At 38.1% G+C, this 21,338-nt stretch overlaps 1 protein-coding gene across 8 annotated transcripts in view; it reads right to left on the bottom strand.

The window, feature by feature from the left end:
- Positions 1 to 10,789: 10,789 nt before the first annotated feature.
- The window catches only part of LOC122789190 (coiled-coil domain-containing protein 50-like), a 1,862,880-nt gene continuing 1,852,331 nt past the window's right edge, over positions 10,790 to 21,338 (bottom strand). For all 8 annotated transcript variants that reach the window (XM_044056454.1, XM_044056452.1, XM_044056453.1 and 5 more), the window contains one exon: positions 10,790 to 12,470. In XM_044056454.1, the coding sequence (XP_043912389.1) occupies positions 12,316 to 12,470 (155 nt within the window). In that variant the 3' untranslated portion in view covers positions 10,790 to 12,315. The remainder of the gene's footprint in view (positions 12,471 to 21,338) is intronic.

The raw sequence follows: 21,338 nt of genomic DNA, 5'->3' as shown, positions 1-21,338 counted from the left end.
ACCACAGCCTTTTACTCCCAGTACTGTACATTCCATCACAACAGAACATCTTAGCAGATCATCTGATTATCCAGGCTAGGCCCCTATGAATGGATGTTAAACAGGAAGGTCCTTCCACAAACTATCTCCTACTGAGATATTCCACAGATATATTTGCCTCCAGTTTGAACCATCAGTTCAGAACTTTTTGCTCAAGTATCCCTTGGAAGAAATCCTGGGCAATGTATCCTCCTCCTCTTCCTCCTCCACCACCAACAATAAATTCCTGTATGTCCCTCCACTTATTCAAAACGTCTTCCTGAAAATTCAGAAGGGCAATCCAAAAATTCTTTTGGTGACCACTTTTGGTCCAAATAACACTGGCCCTTCCTTTTACTTCAGTTGGTAAGGACAATCACTACATATTATCCCACAGGATGAACTTACTCACAAAACAGAAGGGCCCACTCATTCTCTCAATCCTGAAGGCTCAGACATAAGGTTAGGATGTTGAACCTTTACATCCTTTCAGGCACATTTATTCTGAAGACATGTTACAAGTAATTAAGTGTATAAAACCCACAACCAGAAAATCTTGCATATCAAAATCAAAAGATTTTCTTTTTGGTATCAAAAGAGAAGCTAGGATCCTTAGAAGGTAAAGATAACTTTCATACACCAACATTTGTGTGAGCTGCTCAGTTTGGGCTTGGCATACACTTCCATTAAGATACATTTTTCAGCAATCTCAGGGACTATCTTCCACAGATCTACCTCTTTCTTCATGTTCGGAGGTCAAGCAATTCCTAAAAGGCATCTTGCACATCAGGCATCCCAGAAAACCCATTCCTCATCACTAGAGACTGAATTATGTACTTGAAAAAATTGACATTGCCTCCCTTTGAGACACATTCTTCAGTTTCTTTAAAATACTGTACATAGAAAATGGTCATTGTTGCTCTAATTTCTCCTTGAAGATAGTTACAAGCTGTGATGTCTGTCCCTCCTTTTTTGTTCTTCCACAAGGACAAGATTACACTTTATATTCATCCTTTATGTCTAAGGTAGTCAAGTAAATGTATCAGAAACAATGTATGCATTCCCCTGCATTTTTCTAACTCTCAAAATAAGGGTGAGTGGATTCTTCAGTTGCTTAGATTTTACCTGGACAAAGCAAAACAAGATTGGAAAATCTGATTAGTTATCGACTTTGAATATAAAAGAGCAAGTCTTCCAATATCCAAATACACCACTTCCCAGTGGATATTCCTTGCTGTCTTTTTGTTATTCCTTTCATGTTAAAGCTTCCTTAAGCAATGTCAAAGGTCCTTCTACAAGCACTGCAGCTTCCCCAGGGGCATTTGTCAAAGAATTAGACTCCAGGTCCATTACAAATACAGTTACTTTATCTTCTAGTCACACTTTACTAAACACTACAAAACTAATGTTTTCTCCACTGCCAGAACTGGATTTATAATAACCATACTCCAAGGAATACTGGACTCCTGTTCGGTTCCTCTCGCCCCCCTCCCACGCTAAATAAAAAGCTTTGGGAATCATCCTGTTTGTTAGCCTTATTGTAACATTGGTTTAATGTTGAATATCGTAGAGTGGCTTAAGAACTTAGCATAACAGTAGATATTCAAATAGATCAAAGTTACGGTATATGCACATTCCCTCCACCCCCTTTGTCTTTCATTTTCCTTTCAGTGAAGGTGGATCTCCTATTTGGCTTCCAGTCCCCCTCTGTTCTTTGTATTTAAGATCAGTAACCTCCAAGGGCCAAAAAAACTCTAAAGATTTTGGTACCTGTACATCCCTTATATATCAGCATACAACACACATACCTGGGTCAAATGCTGGATGTACAACGCAAGAAGGAGGAGCGATGCAGCTTTGGTATATGGGATGGATGTTTGAACATCTACTGTCATGCAAGTTCTTTAACAACTATACTTTTCAGTGGTATGACCTGCTCTATTGATACTTGAACTATAACATGATCTACTGTATATTTTCTATCCTATTTTACTCTGCACTGAAGAATGTCCTTCAATCAGCCCATCTACCCAGTTAACAAAAGATAAGTAAAATAAATGCTCTAAAAGGAAAAGAGAACAAAAACTAAACTACAGCAAAGCATATGGTATATTCATAAAATACATTCACATTAAGCTTTTCTACTCCTTACAACTTTCCCAGGTAATGCACTTTATGCCAGAGGCAAAGAAAATGATTAAAAAATAAAGTAAAATAGGAAATCTTCATATACTTAACAGTGCTCTTATCAGAGGCTTCCAGACCTTGCAAGTATGTCTCATAAAATCCTGCGGCAGCCAGGTAACCCTAAACTCGCACCCTACATTAGAAAAACTTTCTGTAACACTATCACCATTCAGGAAAACATGTTCAATGGCAATGGAATGGTTTAGACTTGTTTGCTTCATTTTAGTGTAGTTTAAATTGATTATTGAAGTAGAACTTACTCTGTAAAATTAAAATAGTGGAGCTCTCCAATAACTGCAGTTATTGTTCTCTATAATAAAAATGCATGTGTATTTTTTGGCTACAATCTATATATTCTGGATATAGACAAAAATGTATCCAAAACCCTCATTTGGTTAATATTTGTATATTTGCTAGTCTTCTGCATCAAGCACATTATTTAATAGTTGCAGAATGAAAACTTTGAAAGAAAATAACTTTGCATTTTACTTAATGAAGTAGGTGGGGAAAGGGATAGGTGACTGCATGTGATAATCATGTTTGTGTATGTGAGTGTGCACTGATGTACAAAGTTGTTGGGTGTAGTTTACCTAGAAAAGTCTGCATTTCTATTTGTGACAAAGTGTATTCCTTCTTATCCTCATGTATGCATGTTACTTGAAATTTCTGGTAATCAGTAGTGTTGTGCTGACACCTAGATTGTGCTCTGACAATCATACTCTCGGAGTGTAAAAGCCTTCAGTTTTTCCCTATACCATAATGCTACAGTTGAGAAGGGAAGGAACAGCGCAACGATGCAAAGTTGATCCTCCAGTTTTAGTATTTAACAATTCAGCAATATCACATCCTGTGGGCAAACAGAGTTTGCTTAGAAACAGGTTGTCTGGGTTCATAGGTTCATATTAAACTGTCGATCAGATACATAATTTGTAGCCTGATCTCAAGACTCCTTTTTTCATTGGTAACTTACAGTGCAAAGAAGGAACTAACGATTTGGCAACTATCTGCCAGTTGGCTTAGAGGATTAAGGAGCTGTAAACAAGCTGTTTCCCATGGTCCACTGGTGCCAGGTTTGATACCCTCAGCATGAATTTCCTAACTGTGTGACTATCAGCAAGTCACTTAACCAGACACTGCTCCCAGACTGAGTCTGAAAAAAAGAACATGAATATCAGTGCACTATCCCTAAAAGCAAATAGAAAAATAAAATAAATAATTTCTCCCCCATTCAATGAAGGTTCCAGGGGCTATATCAATGGAGAATTTATGGTTTCCCATCCATTTTTCCAGGATTCATTTGAAAATGGTCAGGGAGCTACTTTGTTTCACATTTAAGTTTATCAAAACCAGCTCTTTGTCTCACTTACTCAAAGAGATCCTGTAACTGTTAACTGAATGCCTTCTTTTTTCTTGCTATCACAGCAGTGTGGATCAAAGACTATCAAGACAGCACTTGCATTGTCACATTAGACTCTGACTAATTCATACTTATCAACCTCAGTGCAAGAAACCTAGAGAAACCCTAAAATAATGGGGGCAAAAGTCCAAAAAATAGGGACAGATTTTGAATATCATTCTTCTAAACTTAGAAAGTTGCTAGGAAAACAGGTCTTGTGTCAGCATGCATTTTCTGAAAAATATGAAGACTGAAACTGAAATGTCTCTCATTATTTAGTAGCTTCAATCCTCTGTGATTTGCCAGAAAAAACACAAATTTTATGAACAGACCAAAAGTCTGGACAGTTGGGAGGTAATCATGAGCCTGTCACTGATTTTCATGACATCCTTTATTCCTACCCCATTTCAAGTCTGTCTTCTACCTGAGTAGTAGACTCTGGGTCCCAGGCCAAGTGAACCTGATGTCCAGTCCTTTCAGCTTCTCTCCTAAACACCCAGAATTCTAAGGCTCTTCCTTACCATCATGTCATCAGCTGCAAAGCTGCATGCCATCAGTGAAGCTATATTCAGTGTAGAAATGTGTAAAGTGCAGTTATTTATTACAACATAAAAGTTTTTTTTTCTCACCTCTATCTTGCATATTATATCAAATCTTTGACAGTACCAACATTTGGAGACTTAGTCAGCACACTGAAAAATAAAACTGATAACATCTCAATTAAAACAAAAACAAACTGGATGGATTTTTAAAATATTTAAACTATTTACTTAGATAATAAGGATCTGCTACATTTTGGAATAAGAAATAAGCTAACTCTGAGGATTCTTGTAATATGTAATTATGATAACTGTATCTCTTCTCCCTTCCACCACACAATTAAAAAGGACAGAAGGGGATTGTTTATATCCAAAATCAGAGAGTGTGTGGGCTTCAAATTAACCATACTGTAAAATGTGCTCAAGGGAAATATAGTGCTGGAAGTCTAAAACTTGAATAGATAGGTAAATAAAACAGTGAGGAAACATGCATTAATTCAGATATGATTCAGACAGACTTTTACTGACTGAAGTGATTGTTTCTGTTTTATCTTACCTTTTCAAGCAATCAACAAGTACCAGCTTTGTGAAGTATTTTAATTTTGTCAGCATACTCCTCTAACTCTTAGAGCAAGAAATCTGGCCAAACCCAAAAATAAAAGTGAGACAAAGGCCCAAAAATAAGGACAATTTTTAAGTATTGCTCTTACAAACTTAGAAAGTTGAGAGAATAATAGGTTTTACATTCGCATGAATTCTTTGAATGGTATCGAGTCTGAAACTCAAATGTCTGTCATTATTTTTTAACATCAGTCTTTAATGATTTGCCACTAATTTCACAGAAAACCACAATTTTTTGAAAAAAGGATGAAAATTTGAGGCAAAAATCTGGACATTCTGCGAAAATCTGTACAGTGGAGAGGTATGTAAAACTGTCAGTGAAATGGGTGACATTAACTGGCAGCACCAAGATGAAATCATTGCTTGAATGCAAACCACCTTTGATGGCAGTTGGTGCAGAGGTTAAGGCTGTGAGCTGTAGTTTTTGTGGTATACGGTTTGATTCCCTCAGCCCTCATTTGTCAACTGTGTGACCTTGAGTAAGTCAGTTAACCTGACATTGGTCCTGGGTTGCCTCTGAAAAGGGACTGTTTGTCCAATGGGTCAGCCTGGTTAACAAGTAGGATTATTTAGAGTTGGGAGTTGGCAAAATGGTTGAGGTGTTTACCTTACAGACACAAGACACAGGGTTTGATTCTCACCTTTGATCACTGCCTGGATGTGGGTTAGGCGCGTAATAGTCAGCAGACTGATTGCCTAATATTTACTTATTTGGAAGGGAATGGAATAATGGTTAAGGTCTTTACCTCATAGAGACAAGGTACATGATTTGATTCCAACCTCTGGTTGTTGGCTACACTCGTAATAGTCTACTGACTGATAGCCTAGTTTGTATTTATCTATGAACGTATGAGTAAATATTCATCTTTTCTGGTCATCTGTCAGATGTTACCTAATTATAGTTTAAATTTCTTTATAGTATATAAACAATCAGCTAGCTTACAGCAGTACTAAAAAATAATTAAAAAGATTGTATTTATCCTCTAATGCTATTTAAGCATGACCTCTATGACTCCAAGAATCAATCTTGCAATAAAAATATGCATGTTCTGCCATATAATATACTCACAAACAGGGTGTCAGACCGTAATGGGGGATCAAATATTCCATATGCTTTAAATGTGCAATCCTGCATAAGGAACAATGCTTACAATACTGTTTTTAAAATGACTGTCATTCAGCACAATAACCAAACACAAGTGTAATGAACCCTATGTCTTGCACAATCATCTAGTGGGACTTTTCACTGGTTCACCGACCAAGCTTAACTTTTCACTAACACAACTAAGAGATTAGTGCAGCAGAACAAAAATTAAGTACATATTAAACTAATTTACTTTTGACATATCTTTAATTAATCTTGTCTCATATGGCCTTGCCCCTATCCCCAACATTAAAACATACTTATTCAAAAACATTGTCCTTGGCAATTCACTCAAGATGATTATTTGATTAGGGGTCTTATTACTTAGATTTTTTGATGGCTGTCAATTTAAGCATCCTCATTACACCAGTCATCAGCATGTACCTCACTAGACACCTGCAACAGCTGGAGAGGCCACAGACGTACCTCACGAACAGGATCCTAGGAATTAAACACATGTCCTACATGGACAGACTCAAAAGACTCTAGCTATTCTCTGTCTCATATCACCTACCTAGAGGCAAGCTCTGTTTGTCTTACAAAGCCATGTCTGACCCAGCTCTGTTAGAAATGCTACATCTAAAGAATTCCCAATCCCTCCATACCACACCCTCCAGAGACCTCAACCTCATTACCACAATCAACAGAACATGTTGGAGGGACAGGTTCCTCACCCAGAGACTGCCCATGCTCTGGAATAGACTTCCCATACATGTCAAGCAGAGCACCTCACTATCCCACTTCAAGAGAAATCCTGATGAGTGGATAGGTAATAGAAAGTTCACCCTGGGGATCACTCCAGTGCCTTTTATTCCATGTTGAAGAAATGTTGGAATACTAACCTTTTTTTTTTTTTTTTTTGCATTAGCTGGCACAGTTGCATATGGAAAGGAAACTGCATCATCAATGCTTTCACAATGCAACAGATGGGAAACAGAAGGCTACATGGTCAATGGTTACAGCATTCAGATGGTTGCAGATTCCAACACAGATATAGCAGCAGTTTATTTGCGAAAAGGAAGGGAATTAATTTTTCCAAATTAGTGAATAACCAATACAAATTTCAACAATGCCCAAGAAGGAACATTTTCTCTTCTGTTTAACTCCAAGAATTATGACAAGAGAACAGTGAACAAGTGTGATGCAGTGTAGAGGGAAAGGCTCAAACGAACAAATTTATTAGCGAGGACTGGCACACTGGTACTCCAGTCAACTACAAATCCTGTAACTCAAATTTATGATGCAGTCTAAGGTGTTAATGGCCCTGGTACAATGCGACAAGCATTTCAGAGTTCCTTATTCCTCAAGGAATGGTAGGGTTCAGAGTATAGCTGTAAAATGTCTGATGACATACAGGAAAGGACTGCTGATCTAATAATGAAATAATCATGTATATACCAAAGAACATGAATGTAACATCAGCAAATGTGCTGTCATTGTTTGCTGGCATCAGAATGCATGGCACTTAGCTCTGCTCCCCAAAATATCCTTGTTTGTAGCTTAGTCTCTGATTACTGCCTGTCTAAACTTAGGCATGTGCATCCAGAAACGAAGGGTGGAAACACTGCATAAGTAGCAGAGTATTTGTTTAAATAATGTTTGAGCACAAATATAAAAGGAGGCTAGAATTCTGCCACCATCTCACACACACTGTAATTCAGTGTCATCTTGTAATGTCAGCGATTTCAGACATTACCTAAATCAGCAGCATGCACAGACACTGCCTAAAATAATGCATCTTAGCAGGTGCTCTTCAAAGTACTGTATAAATGAAATGCAATACTTTACAGGTACATGCAAAGTGGTGTGTGTCTAATGGGAAAGGAAATGCGCTAGCAAGTGTTTTGTAAGAGTGTCCATCTTGTCATATGTCTGCTGCCATCATATGTAAACATTCGGCATAGGAAAGGACAAACTTCATAATGTCATGTTCTTTTTTTAGGGGCAATGACAACATCAGAGCTGGAAGAGCAGCATACTACAGGGGGAAGTGACTTGCACCCCAACAAAAATAATGTATGATTTGCTTAAATTAAATGAATTTGTCCAGCAGATGAATTGCTGAATCTGTGTGTGATGCACGTCTTTTGGATGGTATTAAGTGCACCTGAAGTGTATATGTACAGTGCGTATGTCACAATGCTGTTAGTTTGCAGTGTGTGGATTTCTAGTATTTGCTTTAATAAAAGTAGTTTCAGATAACCTGATGTTGTCAAACTATACTCGTTACAGCTCAGCAGGACAGGTTCAGCAAAATGAGCATTAAAAAGACATGCAAACTGTGACATTGCAGGAGTTCCCTCAAGTAGGTGTATGCATGCACAAAAGTTTAGTTAAGACATTTAACAAAGTTAATCACACAATCTAATTTAAAAGCCTCACAGACTGGCATATAAACAAGTTTAATGTTAACAGAAAAAAAATATTCCAGCTTAAAAGAACCTGTATGGCTAAACTTCATAATTATGCGTTGTTCGTCATTTATCTGCCAAGAACTGCTTCTTTACGTTCTTGCAAATTTATATTCATTACTTCAGTAATGTTGCCCATCCACATTGGTCCCTGCTACCTCATTCTTTTTTGCCTTTGAGCCTTTGATCTTTCACAAGATTAGTGTTTTCTCTAGCAAATCCTGCCTTCACATTATGTAGCCAAATGTTGTTGTATAGATTAACAAACATATAAGGCACTCAGGATTTCCTTGGGGATTGATAGTAGCCCAGGTGACGTTTAAATGATTACATGTCGGTACTGTTGGTGGCTTTTGATGCAATGTAATTGTTGCTGATATTAAATTAGCATGAATAATGATAAACAAAGTAAACACATTAAAAACCTGGAAGCAGAATGGTGGCCTAACAACTAATATAAAATGTCCAGACTTTTTGCATTCAGTAAAATCAAAGTGGACAATCAGTATCACCTAAGCTCAAAGAATGTTTCCGTAAGATGCAAATATGGAGATTTGAAAATACTTGTTAAGATTAAATTATGCCCTGATCTACATAACAAAAGTTTTTGCCTTGAAGCCTCTCAAATACTTAGGTACATTTTGAAGTACTTCATATTGAGATCTTGTTTTACTATTCCAACTTGCACCATTCTGACAAGATCCATACTGGAAAATCACTAATATATGGCATGGATTTTTAAAATTACACCATGAGGAAGGCAAAAATGTAACCAAAGTATCCCAACTAGACATCAGCAATCACCAGACATGGTTAAGCCATTTATCTTTCTGTAAAGATTTACAATTTTACATTTATTTATTTATTTAACATTTGTTTACCGGGGAAGTCTAACTTGGAATAAAGCCAATTTTCAATGGAGGCCTGAAGAGAAACGCCTCAGATGCATGTCTTTGTAATGTGGGAGGAAACCGGAGCACCCAGAGAAAACCCACACGGATGCAGGGAGGACATACAGACTCCGCACAGGTGGCACCCCAGCTGAAAATTGAAATGGAGAACCTCTTGCTGTGAGGTGACAATACAACTGATGCACCACTGTGCCGTCCATATAGCTATCGCTGTCCATATATCTATTCTCAGTGTCTTATTGAAGGAATCATGATGACCTAATTCTGGCCTAACACTCTTTCTGTAGAATGTACAAATAATACGATATGGATTATTTGGAGGCAATTTTAGCTCATATTCTATAAGCAATAATTCTACATTAATACAAAAAAATCAGGAAAGAATTATACAAAAGTACAATGGTGCCCTGAATAAAAATAAAAGTACAGTCAATGACAACTGCTTTAAAAATGTATTGAAGATCACAACTTAAAAACACATTTATCATATTGTTCTCTTTACCAGGGTATCCAATATTAAATTACAGAGAAATTTGACTATTACATAAGCATGGATATTTGTCTATATATAAAGGCATTTCCTGTGGCTAATAACTGACACATTTTGAAGTGCAGAGTGTTTTTAACATGTCTCTTAAAAGGATTAATTTTTACAAAGAGGAATGAGAAGACCAGATTTTAAATAAACTGAAGTCAGGTTGCTTAGGTGGTGTGATGTCATGAAATAAAATGAAAACCCTACTTATCTAGACAAAGCAGTGACAGTTTTTCTAGCTCATCTATAATGACAGAGAAATGCAGATACTAATAAAACACTTCAATTAATATTCCCTTTGTAGCCCTGCAAGCTAGTGCTTTGAAAGAAATGCAAACTCCAAAGTAGATCAACCAAGTTACTTTATGCTAATATAAAATAGGATAATTTTTTTGTTATAATATATTTTCCTGATTGACCCCCCAATTCGGACTTTTGATTTATGTGACTACATTTCAGTTTTACATCAACCCACCATCTATTGTTATTTTATGCCGTTTGACTGTGACATAGACTCATGTTGAGACTTCCTAATACTATTACTGTCTACAAGCTTGAGGGGGGTCTGACATTGCAGCCTAGAAAAAGAGATAGCATAATTTCTGTGCTATCAGGCCTCAGAACACCTCCAAGCCTCCATTATTTGCTTGTAACGTCTACCTGATTGGTCACTATTGCTTGCATATTTAAGGTTCTGTCATGGAGCTTTGGTCTCCAGATACTTTAAGGACAGTTGACAAGAGCAATCTATCAGGAAACAGATATACTGGTAGCTTAATCATTTAATCATCAGCTGGCTCTCCAATTTAATGGGTACATTCTCAAACTTGGACCACAGACATTGCATAAAGGAATGCAGCTGCTGCACTTAGGATGGCTTTCTTTAATGTTCATTTGGGTTCTTCAGTCTCTTCACTTCACACATAGCCACAAAGGATGCATATATCTATCCATTAGGTAACCCCAAAAATCCACATAAAACATTACATTGTAAAAACATAAATAGACAACAGCTACACCTGATGGCTTGGGAGTAATGTGGTTGGTTTATTATTACTCTGAGTAACACTGCAGAAATTGAAGCCATATAAAAACATTAGACCAAGAACGCAGCAACAGTATTGAGTAGATCAGGAGAAGTACGAAGCCAAAATTATCCACAATCCATGTCCACATAAATCAGTACCACACATCTGAGCCTCACTGGTCCATCTGCAACACACACTAAAACATTAGGTACTCTTTTGGATTATACCTGTACATATATAAAACATGCACAGCAGAAACCAAAACAAAAATACAAATGTACATATTGGTACACCTAAGATATCTTGTTTTTGTTCTTGGGGTGAAGCTGAGATTATTTTTATCACCTTTGGATGACATCCACACCAAACGATGTGCTGCTCTCTTTGTGTTTCTCCTTCATCGGCTGCACTCAAATGATTTCCAAATAGTAGGTCAGAATCAGAAATGCATATTTCATGCCTTCTAAATATTATATGTGAAGAAAATGTATGACAAAAATAACAGTACAGGAGAACCAGTCATACTAAAGATTACATATCTGCATTGCACACACTTGTACCAGCATTCTAAAATATCATCACCCCCCCCCCCCCAAAAAACAGTTAATTGCCTCTGTGGCACATTGGTGAACTGGTTATTGTAAAAACAAGTAGCAGCACCCTCTAATGGTCTGCACATGTGTTCCAACCATAGTTTTAATTCTGATCCATGATGGAACGAAAACATCTCCTTTGTTCTTAATTTCCCATAGCTTCCTCTTCATTTTCAAATGTGCAGATAAAAAATCTTGGCAAGGATCTTTCAAATGGCTATTTTCCCTGTAATTAGCACAGTTCCACTATACAACAAAACTTTTCATAAGTAATACTATACAACATATTAACAAAACCTATATACCAGTGTCTTTTAAGGAAGCCAGACTGGCAATGTCTCAGAACATGCAAGAGGCAATCTGGAAAGAATCTAACAAAAAAGGAAGCAATACTTTTGTGACTTCATAAATGCAAGTAGAAACATATCAGTTTTTATCTCCAGACACAGTAGTCATTAGATTCCCCTTGATCTTCTTATGATACATAGTTGTGGTATGAAAGAGATGCATAGGTTACCCACTGATATGTAAAGGTAAGTCACAGTAAAGCAAAACAGCAACTCTGCATGACAACACCCATTTAAGTTCTCACCTCTGGGTGCCTTTTACTGGGCTACATTAGGTGTCAGGCTTCATTTTATCTTATATAGGAATATGTTCAACAGTTATGCCATGTTTAAATGCACTTCTGATTTTCCTATTCCTTACAAACTTACTACAAGTGTCTACCACTCTTATTTCATTAAAGAATGGCAGAAGTCCCTAACTGTAGCCAAAGCTTCATTTGGAGAGAGGTGTGACTATTCATCTCCAATCCCATATCACCAGTTAGGAGGGAATTATCAAATGAGATGGAGTAAAGCAGAGTGCCATTCTCTCAACCTCTGGACTGGAGTGACACAGGCACTTGAATGCAGAAATGGCTCTGAGCTTCATTGCTGTTTACATCCTTCCTTTTTCTCCCGAGATTTCTGATGCCCAGCTTTATCAGTCTGTCGTTTTGTAGGAGGGATGAACACTGGTTCTGTACTTTCATCCATGTAGTCGAAGAAGCCATCAACAGGTACACTAGGAGACTTTGTGGCAGCTGAAATTCAAAACAAGTAAATATTATTACAAAATGTTTTATCACGTGACTTGAGGTGGGGGGTTAAATTCTTACCTACACAGGTATTTTTTATCCACTATTCACTTATACATTGCTAGTGGTATAAATATAAAATACTAGAAGGAAGCACATCTGTATGTATACCTGTGTGTATATATGAATATATGTGCGTGTATGCATGTGTGTGTGTGTGTGTGTATATACACAGACACACACACATATACACATATTCTCTAATAAATGTACCCTGAATTTGTTGAAATTGTAGGTACTGTCTCACTATTCCTTCATCTTTTTTGTAATACATGTTCCCATCCCTTGATGCCTGCTGCTTGCCATGTCTCTCCTGTCTTTTTGGTGACTCTCTCTCTGACTTTACATTTATTTCAATCCATATTCTAGTAAATGCTGTCCTACCCCATTTTTCCAAACATGTTTTCGAAATGTTCATATATCCTTCATTAATTTTGTCTGTATCTATCATTGTGTTCAGGATCATTGTCCACTCCTTTCTTATTTTCATACAGTCTAAGCGCTACAGCTGGTGTGTTCGTGAACAAGGCCCCATCCACTGTTTGAGTTCATACATGTAACTCTTTGTTTTGCAAGTCTAGCACCTTGTCTACCTTTAATGCAGTCCTGCAGAATTTACTGAATTTTTGATAGGCCTGCATGGTAATATGGCTTAAGAATATGTTTTATTATATGCAAAATAAATGGAGCAAGTATAACAGATGACATTTACTATTCCAGCTACTGTTCTCGGTTTACAATCTTATTTTTCTAGTTTTCATTCTATCTTTGATTCTAAACATTCAATATTATTTTAATTGTATCTTCAAATGTATAGCCATCTTCTAAGTACAAGTAGATTGGGAAGTCAACTTTCGCAATTGTGCCTGTTCGATCCTTCACATTACACTATATAACTCTCACGAAAAGTGTCATTTTACTATTATGAAGATCTCCACAGCTGCTGGTAGCTTTTATTTTTTTTTTTATGGGCCCACCTCATACCTCTCAACCTCGAGCAAGAAATCTGGACAAACCCATAAGTAAAAGTGAGACAAAGCTCCAAAAATAGAGACACTTTTTTAAATATTGCTCTTACAAACTTAGAAAGTTGATAGAACAACAGGTTGTGCATTAGCATGAATGTTCTAAAGACTGTGAAGTCTGAAACTCAAATGTCTGTCATTATTTTCTAACTCTGGTCTTTAATAATTTGCCACTAATTTGGCAGATAACCACAATTTTGTGAAAAACAGACCAAAAATATACAGCAAATATCTGGACAATCTGTGAAAATCTGTACAGTTGAGAGGTATGTCTCAGCTAGCAGTTTACAGCCATCCAAGTAGATTGAATACCCTCTTCCTGTATTCCTTTAAAATTTTTTAAGGGGACCTCTTATTCTGATTACTTGGTCTTCTGTTACCAACAGGAATATCCCTGGTGAAATGGAGTATCCCTATCATGTATAACAATTAACATGTACTTTATCAGACATACCTACATTTAATAAAACATCAAAACAGGGATTGTTATCCAACTAATAAAGGATTCCCCGACATTCTTATTTTTAGGACCTCCTTTAGAAATTTCTATTCCACAAAGTCAAATGACAGAATAACTGCATTATTTCCCTATCATTTTCTTAACACAATTGCTAGTATCAATCAATCAGTTATCAATATCTATCTTGTATAAACCTGTGTGCCCATGCTGCATGTGTTCTGAGAGGTTGTCTAATCATTTTGGTAGAACCTTCACTAGTATTCTGATATCTAAAGTCAGGAATGATACAGATCTGTAACTGTTTGGATTTATTCTATCACCCTGTACGTTCGGAGGTCCCACTAGCCAAGCATGTGCTAGACTCCCATATCCTGTTTTACAAATATCTTAGCCAATTGCTCCCCCATTCCATTTAAAAACTGAAGGAGAAAGTCATTGGAGCCAAGTGCCTTCCTTTCCGTTACTGTTTTTATAGACATCCTCACACACACTGCAATGTTACTCAATTGTTTGTTTCCCCATCGTGTTCATTCTATTGCTGAACCAGTTGTTAACATGTAATACAAGTTGCTTATTGAACACCATTGTATAATAGTCCTTAAAGACTCGATTAACCTCATGTGACAAAGACATTCCATTCCCTTTATCATCTGATTTCTCAGCTATTTTTGTTCTTTTTAAATGCACCTGTTATACAATTGCCAATACACTCAGAAGCCAAGAAAAGTTGCTTCTGTTTATGCATTCTGCTTCTGTGATCATGAGCATTTCTAATTAGCAATTATACAAATACCGCGGTGGTGGTACTGTGGTAGCATTGTCACCTCACAGTAAGACACTGTCCGGTTCGATTCTCAGCTAGAGCGTCTTCTGCATGGAGACATGCATGAATGGGCGTACCTTCGTGGAAGGTTGTGTGTCAGGCCTGGCAAGCTGGTACGTAAAAAACAACTGCCAATCATTAGCGGACCAGAGTTCCGCTGTGGCGACCCCTAACCGGGAAAAGCCGAAAGACACAAACAAATAAAATATCTTAATTCATTTTATCTGTCTTCCCATGCATTTAATTAACCTTGTAATTCCGGGGGCCTAGCTTTCTCATCCATAATCTCATTATGACTCTTACTATGCATTCTGTCCTTCACCAGTAAATAATCAAATAATGAGTGAAATATACAGTCATTACGTATTAATACATGGCAGGCTGGCATACGCAGAAGGTACTTATTTGTTAGGAAGTTGTACTGAACTTCAGGTAGATGTAGAAGGTATTGAGTATGAGGTGGAATTTTGGCTGGAAGAAAAAACTATCAAAGGGTGAGGAGGGAGAATTATAATGGCAGCAAGACTTGCAAATGGATGGAAGACAGTAGGATACTTGCCTTGTTGAGGTACATAGGGTAATATAGGTGTGTAGGGGTTGAGGTATGTATAGAACGGCACTGTGGGACAGTGGATAGCATTGTTGCCTCAGAGCAAGAGGTTTCCTGGTTTGATTCTCAGCTTGGGTGCCTTCTGTGTGAAGCCTGCCTGCTATCTCTGTGTTCATCTGGGCTTCCTCTGGGTGCTCTGGTTTCTTCCTACATTTCAAAGACATGCAGTAGGCGGGCTGGACACACTAACTCGGCCATAGGTATGACTGTGCATTTGAGTGTGTGCTACGGAATAATTATCATGGCAGGGCTAGCCACCCAATGATGTGAGCCCTGGCTCTAGATACTTCTCACTGTTAAAGTTACACCCCGACTGGATTCCTGGATGGATGCCTTCAACACATCCTACCACTCTACCTTAATGTCTTCTTCCTCTAATCTATCACCTTGAATCATTCTCAAACAGATTCTGCAGTTCTGCAATTTTATGTTAACTTTCAATAAATTATTAGTAATTTAATTTTAATTTACCATTTTTTTAATTATGTAATGTGCTCTTATTACTGTCAAAGTTTTAGGATAACTTTAATGGTTCTTTAATTTTATAATTATTCCCTTGCAAACATTTGTACACATTTACCTGAATATAATATCTTATGCACATTAAAGTAATTTCCGACAGACCTGAAAACACAATGTACAAGTCTTGTAATATAAATATTTCTGAAAGTCTCATTTGATATGCACAGTCACCTTAGCCTGATTCAACCATCTAGTTTACAGTCTTTTTCAGCCAAAGGTTATCTTCTTGTCTGCTATATTGCAATCTTCATTTCATATTGTTGGGTTAATATCCGCTACTTGCCAAATTAAAATGCCTCTTGCAAATATCAGCCAAGGTGGGATTCATAGACAAAGGTGCAGCAGTGGAACTCATACTGCCCAGATAAGCGTAATTACACAGCTTCACTAATAAGTGATTTAGTTTTGCACTCTCTCATTTGCACTACATCTAACTAAAGAGAATTTGTACCACTATGAAATGCTTAACTGACCTCACTACCAACCTGTCCAAGTAGGTAGTGCAGGTACCTAGCAGGATACACCAGCACACAAACCTGTACATACACAAACTTGCATAAAGTAATTATCTCAGCTGCTACTGGACAGGAGAAGCTAAGTAGAACAGAACTGCTGTAGATCATGGCTCTGTTCTATGCAGACTCCCCATTTTAGTAGTATAGACACACATACATAGTCACGCAACCTCCCCACAGACATATACACACATGCATATAGACAGAAAGACATACATTTACACAACTCGGGGGAGGATGTCCCCCCTGTTGTAGAAGGAAGTAGCAGTTCACAAAGATGACAAAAATTGATTGGCCAGAGAAGAGCCATAAGGACAACAGAGTACACTATTGAGGATAAGAAAGTAATTATGTATTGTTACTATTATGCAAAAATCCCAGAATTTCCAGATACAAGATATACAAAATGATTAACTACGAACCTATCTAAAGAAATCCCAATCACTCCGCAACACAGACTCCAGAGACTTCAACCTCATTACCACAATTAACAGAATGTGCTGGAGAGACAGGTTCATAACACAGAAACTGCCCATGCTATGGAATAGACTTCCCATACATGTCAAACAGAGCACCTCACTAGCCCTTTTCAAGAGAAACCTTGATGAGTGGATAGGAAATAGAAAACACACCCCAGGGATCATTCCAATGGCTCTACTCGACAGAGGCACTGGGAACTAAGGTCGGGTGACACAATGCCAGGGTAATCCTATGGGCTAGGCTTGTAAAGGCTCCAGGGCCATTTGCCTAGTACATTCTTATGAACCTATTAAGAGAGAAATTAGAGGAAAGAAAAATACTTCTGCAGGAAAAACTCTCACACGCTTTAAAGGGGTCCTGATGGAGAGATGAAAAGTCAGCAAGCAAAGGAGAATAGTAGTGCTGAAAGTGAATTCATCCTCAAGTCTTGGTAAGTACCTTCATGAGGTGGACCCTGTTATTCACAAAATCTCACCAAAGTGACACTGATATATAGACTGCACTTATATAGCATATATCATGGACAGAAGTAAATCAAAAATAAAAAAGATAGCTGGGTGCACAAGACCCAGGATAAAAAGTGCCCAATCCTGGTAGGCAAACTGGTGACAGGACTGGAAAAAATGACAATGTAGAATCCTCAAAGTACGGAAACATTCTTACAATGGGGCCAAAACCATGCTCAGGGGGAGGATGCCCCCCCTGTTATAGAAGGAAGTAGCAGTTCATAAAAACGACAAAAAATGATTGGCCAAAGAAGAGCCATAAAGACGACAGAGTGGACTACTGAGGATAAGAAAGAAATTATGTATTGTTACTATTATGCAAAAAGCCCAGAATTTCCAGATACAAGATATACAAAATGATTAAGAGAGAAATTAGAGGAAAGAAAAATAATTCCACAGGAAAAACTGTCACAAGCTTCAAATAAAAATTTGTGTTCATTAATACAACAGACTTTTGAAAAACAGTACATAGATCAAGAAACTTTGATCTCTTTGGAAAAAGAAGCATCTGAGGAAGTGAGAAAAATATAAACAACAAAACCTAGAGATATTTGAAAAATATAAAAAAAGAAATATGGACATGGGAAAGAAAGAGAGATGTGATATGGTGCAATATTTATGCAAAGGAGAAAGTCAAGTTAATTAATATAGAAAAGGCAGTCTCAAAATCTCTAGCCCAACCCACTCTTCTTACCTCCCTCCCACCTTCCAGTCTAATTACTTCCTCCACTGATCCCACTCCCAACAACACATTCCCAGCCAGCTCACCTCCACCCTTACACACAACCAACCAGGGATCCTAATTGTAGTATTCATTCTAAGGACTATCATGTTACCCACACTCACATCCCTATCACTAGCTCTACTATCACTAACCTTCCTCACTTCCATACAAACAAACCAACCACTGCACAATTACTAATCATACTACCCACTCTAGCCCTCCCTCTCAAACCCAATCACACTTCTACATCTGCCCTACAATTATAAATCTCACAACTACAACGTACCCAGATACAATCATAACACCAACTCATTGCACTAGGAAAAACACACAGAGACCAAACTCACAAACATTTAATATTAATAACCACATACTAACACTCCTACAAACTCTGCTAACCTATGGTGACATTCACTCTAATCCAGGTCCCCTCACAGCCAAACAAACATCTGACCTGTTGATCCTAAATCTCAATATAAGAAGCATTACCAACAAGCTAATAGACCTACATGCATTCATAGCCCACTACAACCTTGATGTACTCACCATTACAGAGACCTGACTTAAACCCAGTATCCAAGATGAAGACTTCCTTCCCCCAGGGTATAATACACTTAGATCTGATAGAACAAACAGGAAAGGTGGAGGAGTAGCCATTCTCTTTAAAAACACCCTTAACCTTCAGCTCCTGCACACTTCACCACCCACTTTTCAAAATGCTGAGGTCCTATTTTCTGTCCTATCCATAAGAAACACCAAGGAGATCAATATAATATGCTGCTACATACCTCCAGGCAACAACTCACTCATAATAGAAGACATCCTACACTGGACAAAGGACAACCTACCACAGCAAACAATCTTACTAGGTGACCTTAACATTGACTGGGCAGCCTGTAACTCCAGCAGTCCCTCTAGACATATCAACTTATATGGGTTCTCTCAAATAATTGAAGAACCAACTAGAATAGACAAAAAAAAAAAAAAAAGAATCTATATTGGACTGGACACTAACCAACTATCCCAAGCAAAATTATACAGTAGGCTGTCTCCCTGATGATCTAAGTGATCACCTCCCCACCTTCCTACTCCACAAACACTCTAATTACCCCAAACCAGTTGTATACAAAACAGTAAGAGATGACCATAACTGTACCCCACAATACCTAAATACAGTCCTAAGCCACTGCAACTGGGAACCACTACGAACACTAGACCACGCAGTAGAATACTTCAATACTACCTTCTCTAATATTCTTAACAGTCTTGCTCCCAGCAGAAAGATCAGAGTTAAGACCAACTACCAGAGATAAAGCCTGGAAAATCTGGAAAACTAACAATAGCCCTTGCTCCAGGCAATACTATCAACAGCTTAGAAACTAGGCAAGGTTGAATCCAAAATAAACAAACAAAACTATTTTCTTAGTGCCCAAAACAAATATTCAAAGAATCCACAAAAATTCCAGCATGCCATTAACTCCCTACTAAAGCCAGGTAAAACCACTACTCCAGCACCCATCTCTGCAGACAATATCCTAGACATAGCTTCTCAAATTTAATAACCATTTTACTAAGTCCATATTAGCCCTGTCCAGTCAAATAACCAAAAATAGCCTACCTCAATCTCAACCCAATGTATCCCACAGTACCCCCTCTTTCAGCCTATCACCTGTGCCCACCTCAGCTGTCAAAAAACTCCTCCTAAAATTGAAACCAACCACACTGGCAGCTGACAACATACCTGCTGTATACCTAAAAATGGCTAGTGACTCCTAACATATCCTGTCTCCATCCTAATCAACTGCTCCATACAAGAATCCTACATACCCAAACTCTGGAAAGTATCTCACATCATTCCTCTCTATAAAGGAGGTAACTCCTACGACTTCTTCAATTAACGACTTATTGCCATCCTGTGCCCCCTATCTAAAATTCTTGAGAAATGCATCCACTTGCAGGTGATGACATTTCTTAACACACACAGTCTCCTATATACCACACAACACAGTTTCCGTCCACATCACAGCACTACCACCGCCCTTCTGCCCTTCACTAATCATATCAACCTTCACAGGAATGATAACAAATATGTATCAGCCATTTTCCTAGACCTCTCAAAAGCATTTGACATGGTCTCCCACTCTATCCTACTAGACTTACTAACATCACTATCCTTCACCTCCACTACTATTCCTGGTTCAGAAGATACCTATCTGACAGGCAACAATCTGTCCAGTGGAAAATATATCTCCACAACTTCCACCCACCATAGGAGTCCCACAGGGCTCTATACTGGGCCTGCTACTATTTTCTAAATTCACAAACAACTTCAATAGCTCTACACAGCATGCCACACTTATTCAATATGCAGATGATTCAGCCCTGACCTGCTCCGCCTCATCTCCCACCACCCTACAAACACTCACTCAGGATACCATCAACTCTGTAGAAAAATGGATCTCAGGTATCCAACTAATTCTAAATCCCAAAAAGACAAAATTGCTACTATTTTCCCCTAATAGATCACCCCCCTCTTCTTTACCATAACATCTAAGGAGAGCACCACCATCTCCCCCTCTAACCACACCAAACTTCTGGTCATTGAAATTGACAATAATCTTCACTTTGATGTCCACATCTCACATACCATAAAACTATAACACACAAAGCAAGGCTCCCTATACAGGCATAAGTCCTTTCTTATAGGTTCATAGGTTGGTACTAGGCTATCGGCCCTAGGGTCTATACATGCCTAGCCATAACAATTCCCTGGATATTTCTTCCCACAATATTTACTTCCCTGGACCCCTATCTAGCAGGGCAACTGATGTGATCCCTGGGGTGAATTTCCAATCTCCCATCCAATCGTCAACGTTCCTTTTGAAGACGGCCAAGGAGGTGCTCTGCTTGACATGTATGGACAGAGTATGGGGAGTCTCTGGATCAGGAACCTATCCCTCCAGCATGTTTTGTTCATTGTGATGACAAGGTTTAGATCCCTGGAGCATGTGGCTCTGAGGGATTGGAATTTCTTTAAGTGGAGCATGTCCAACAGCTCAAGGTTTGACATGGCCCTGCATGTTAAGCAGAGATCACCTCTGAGTAGACGATATGTCACATAGTATAGCTGTCAGCAAAGGGCATCTGCT

This window comes from Protopterus annectens, chromosome 14.part0 (genome assembly GCF_019279795.1).
Source record: "Protopterus annectens isolate FY-2018-M chromosome 14.part0, PAN1.0, whole genome shotgun sequence".
Taxonomy (NCBI): Eukaryota; Metazoa; Chordata; order Ceratodontiformes; family Protopteridae; genus Protopterus; species Protopterus annectens.
This window is presented reverse-complemented; position numbering and strand designations above follow the sequence as displayed.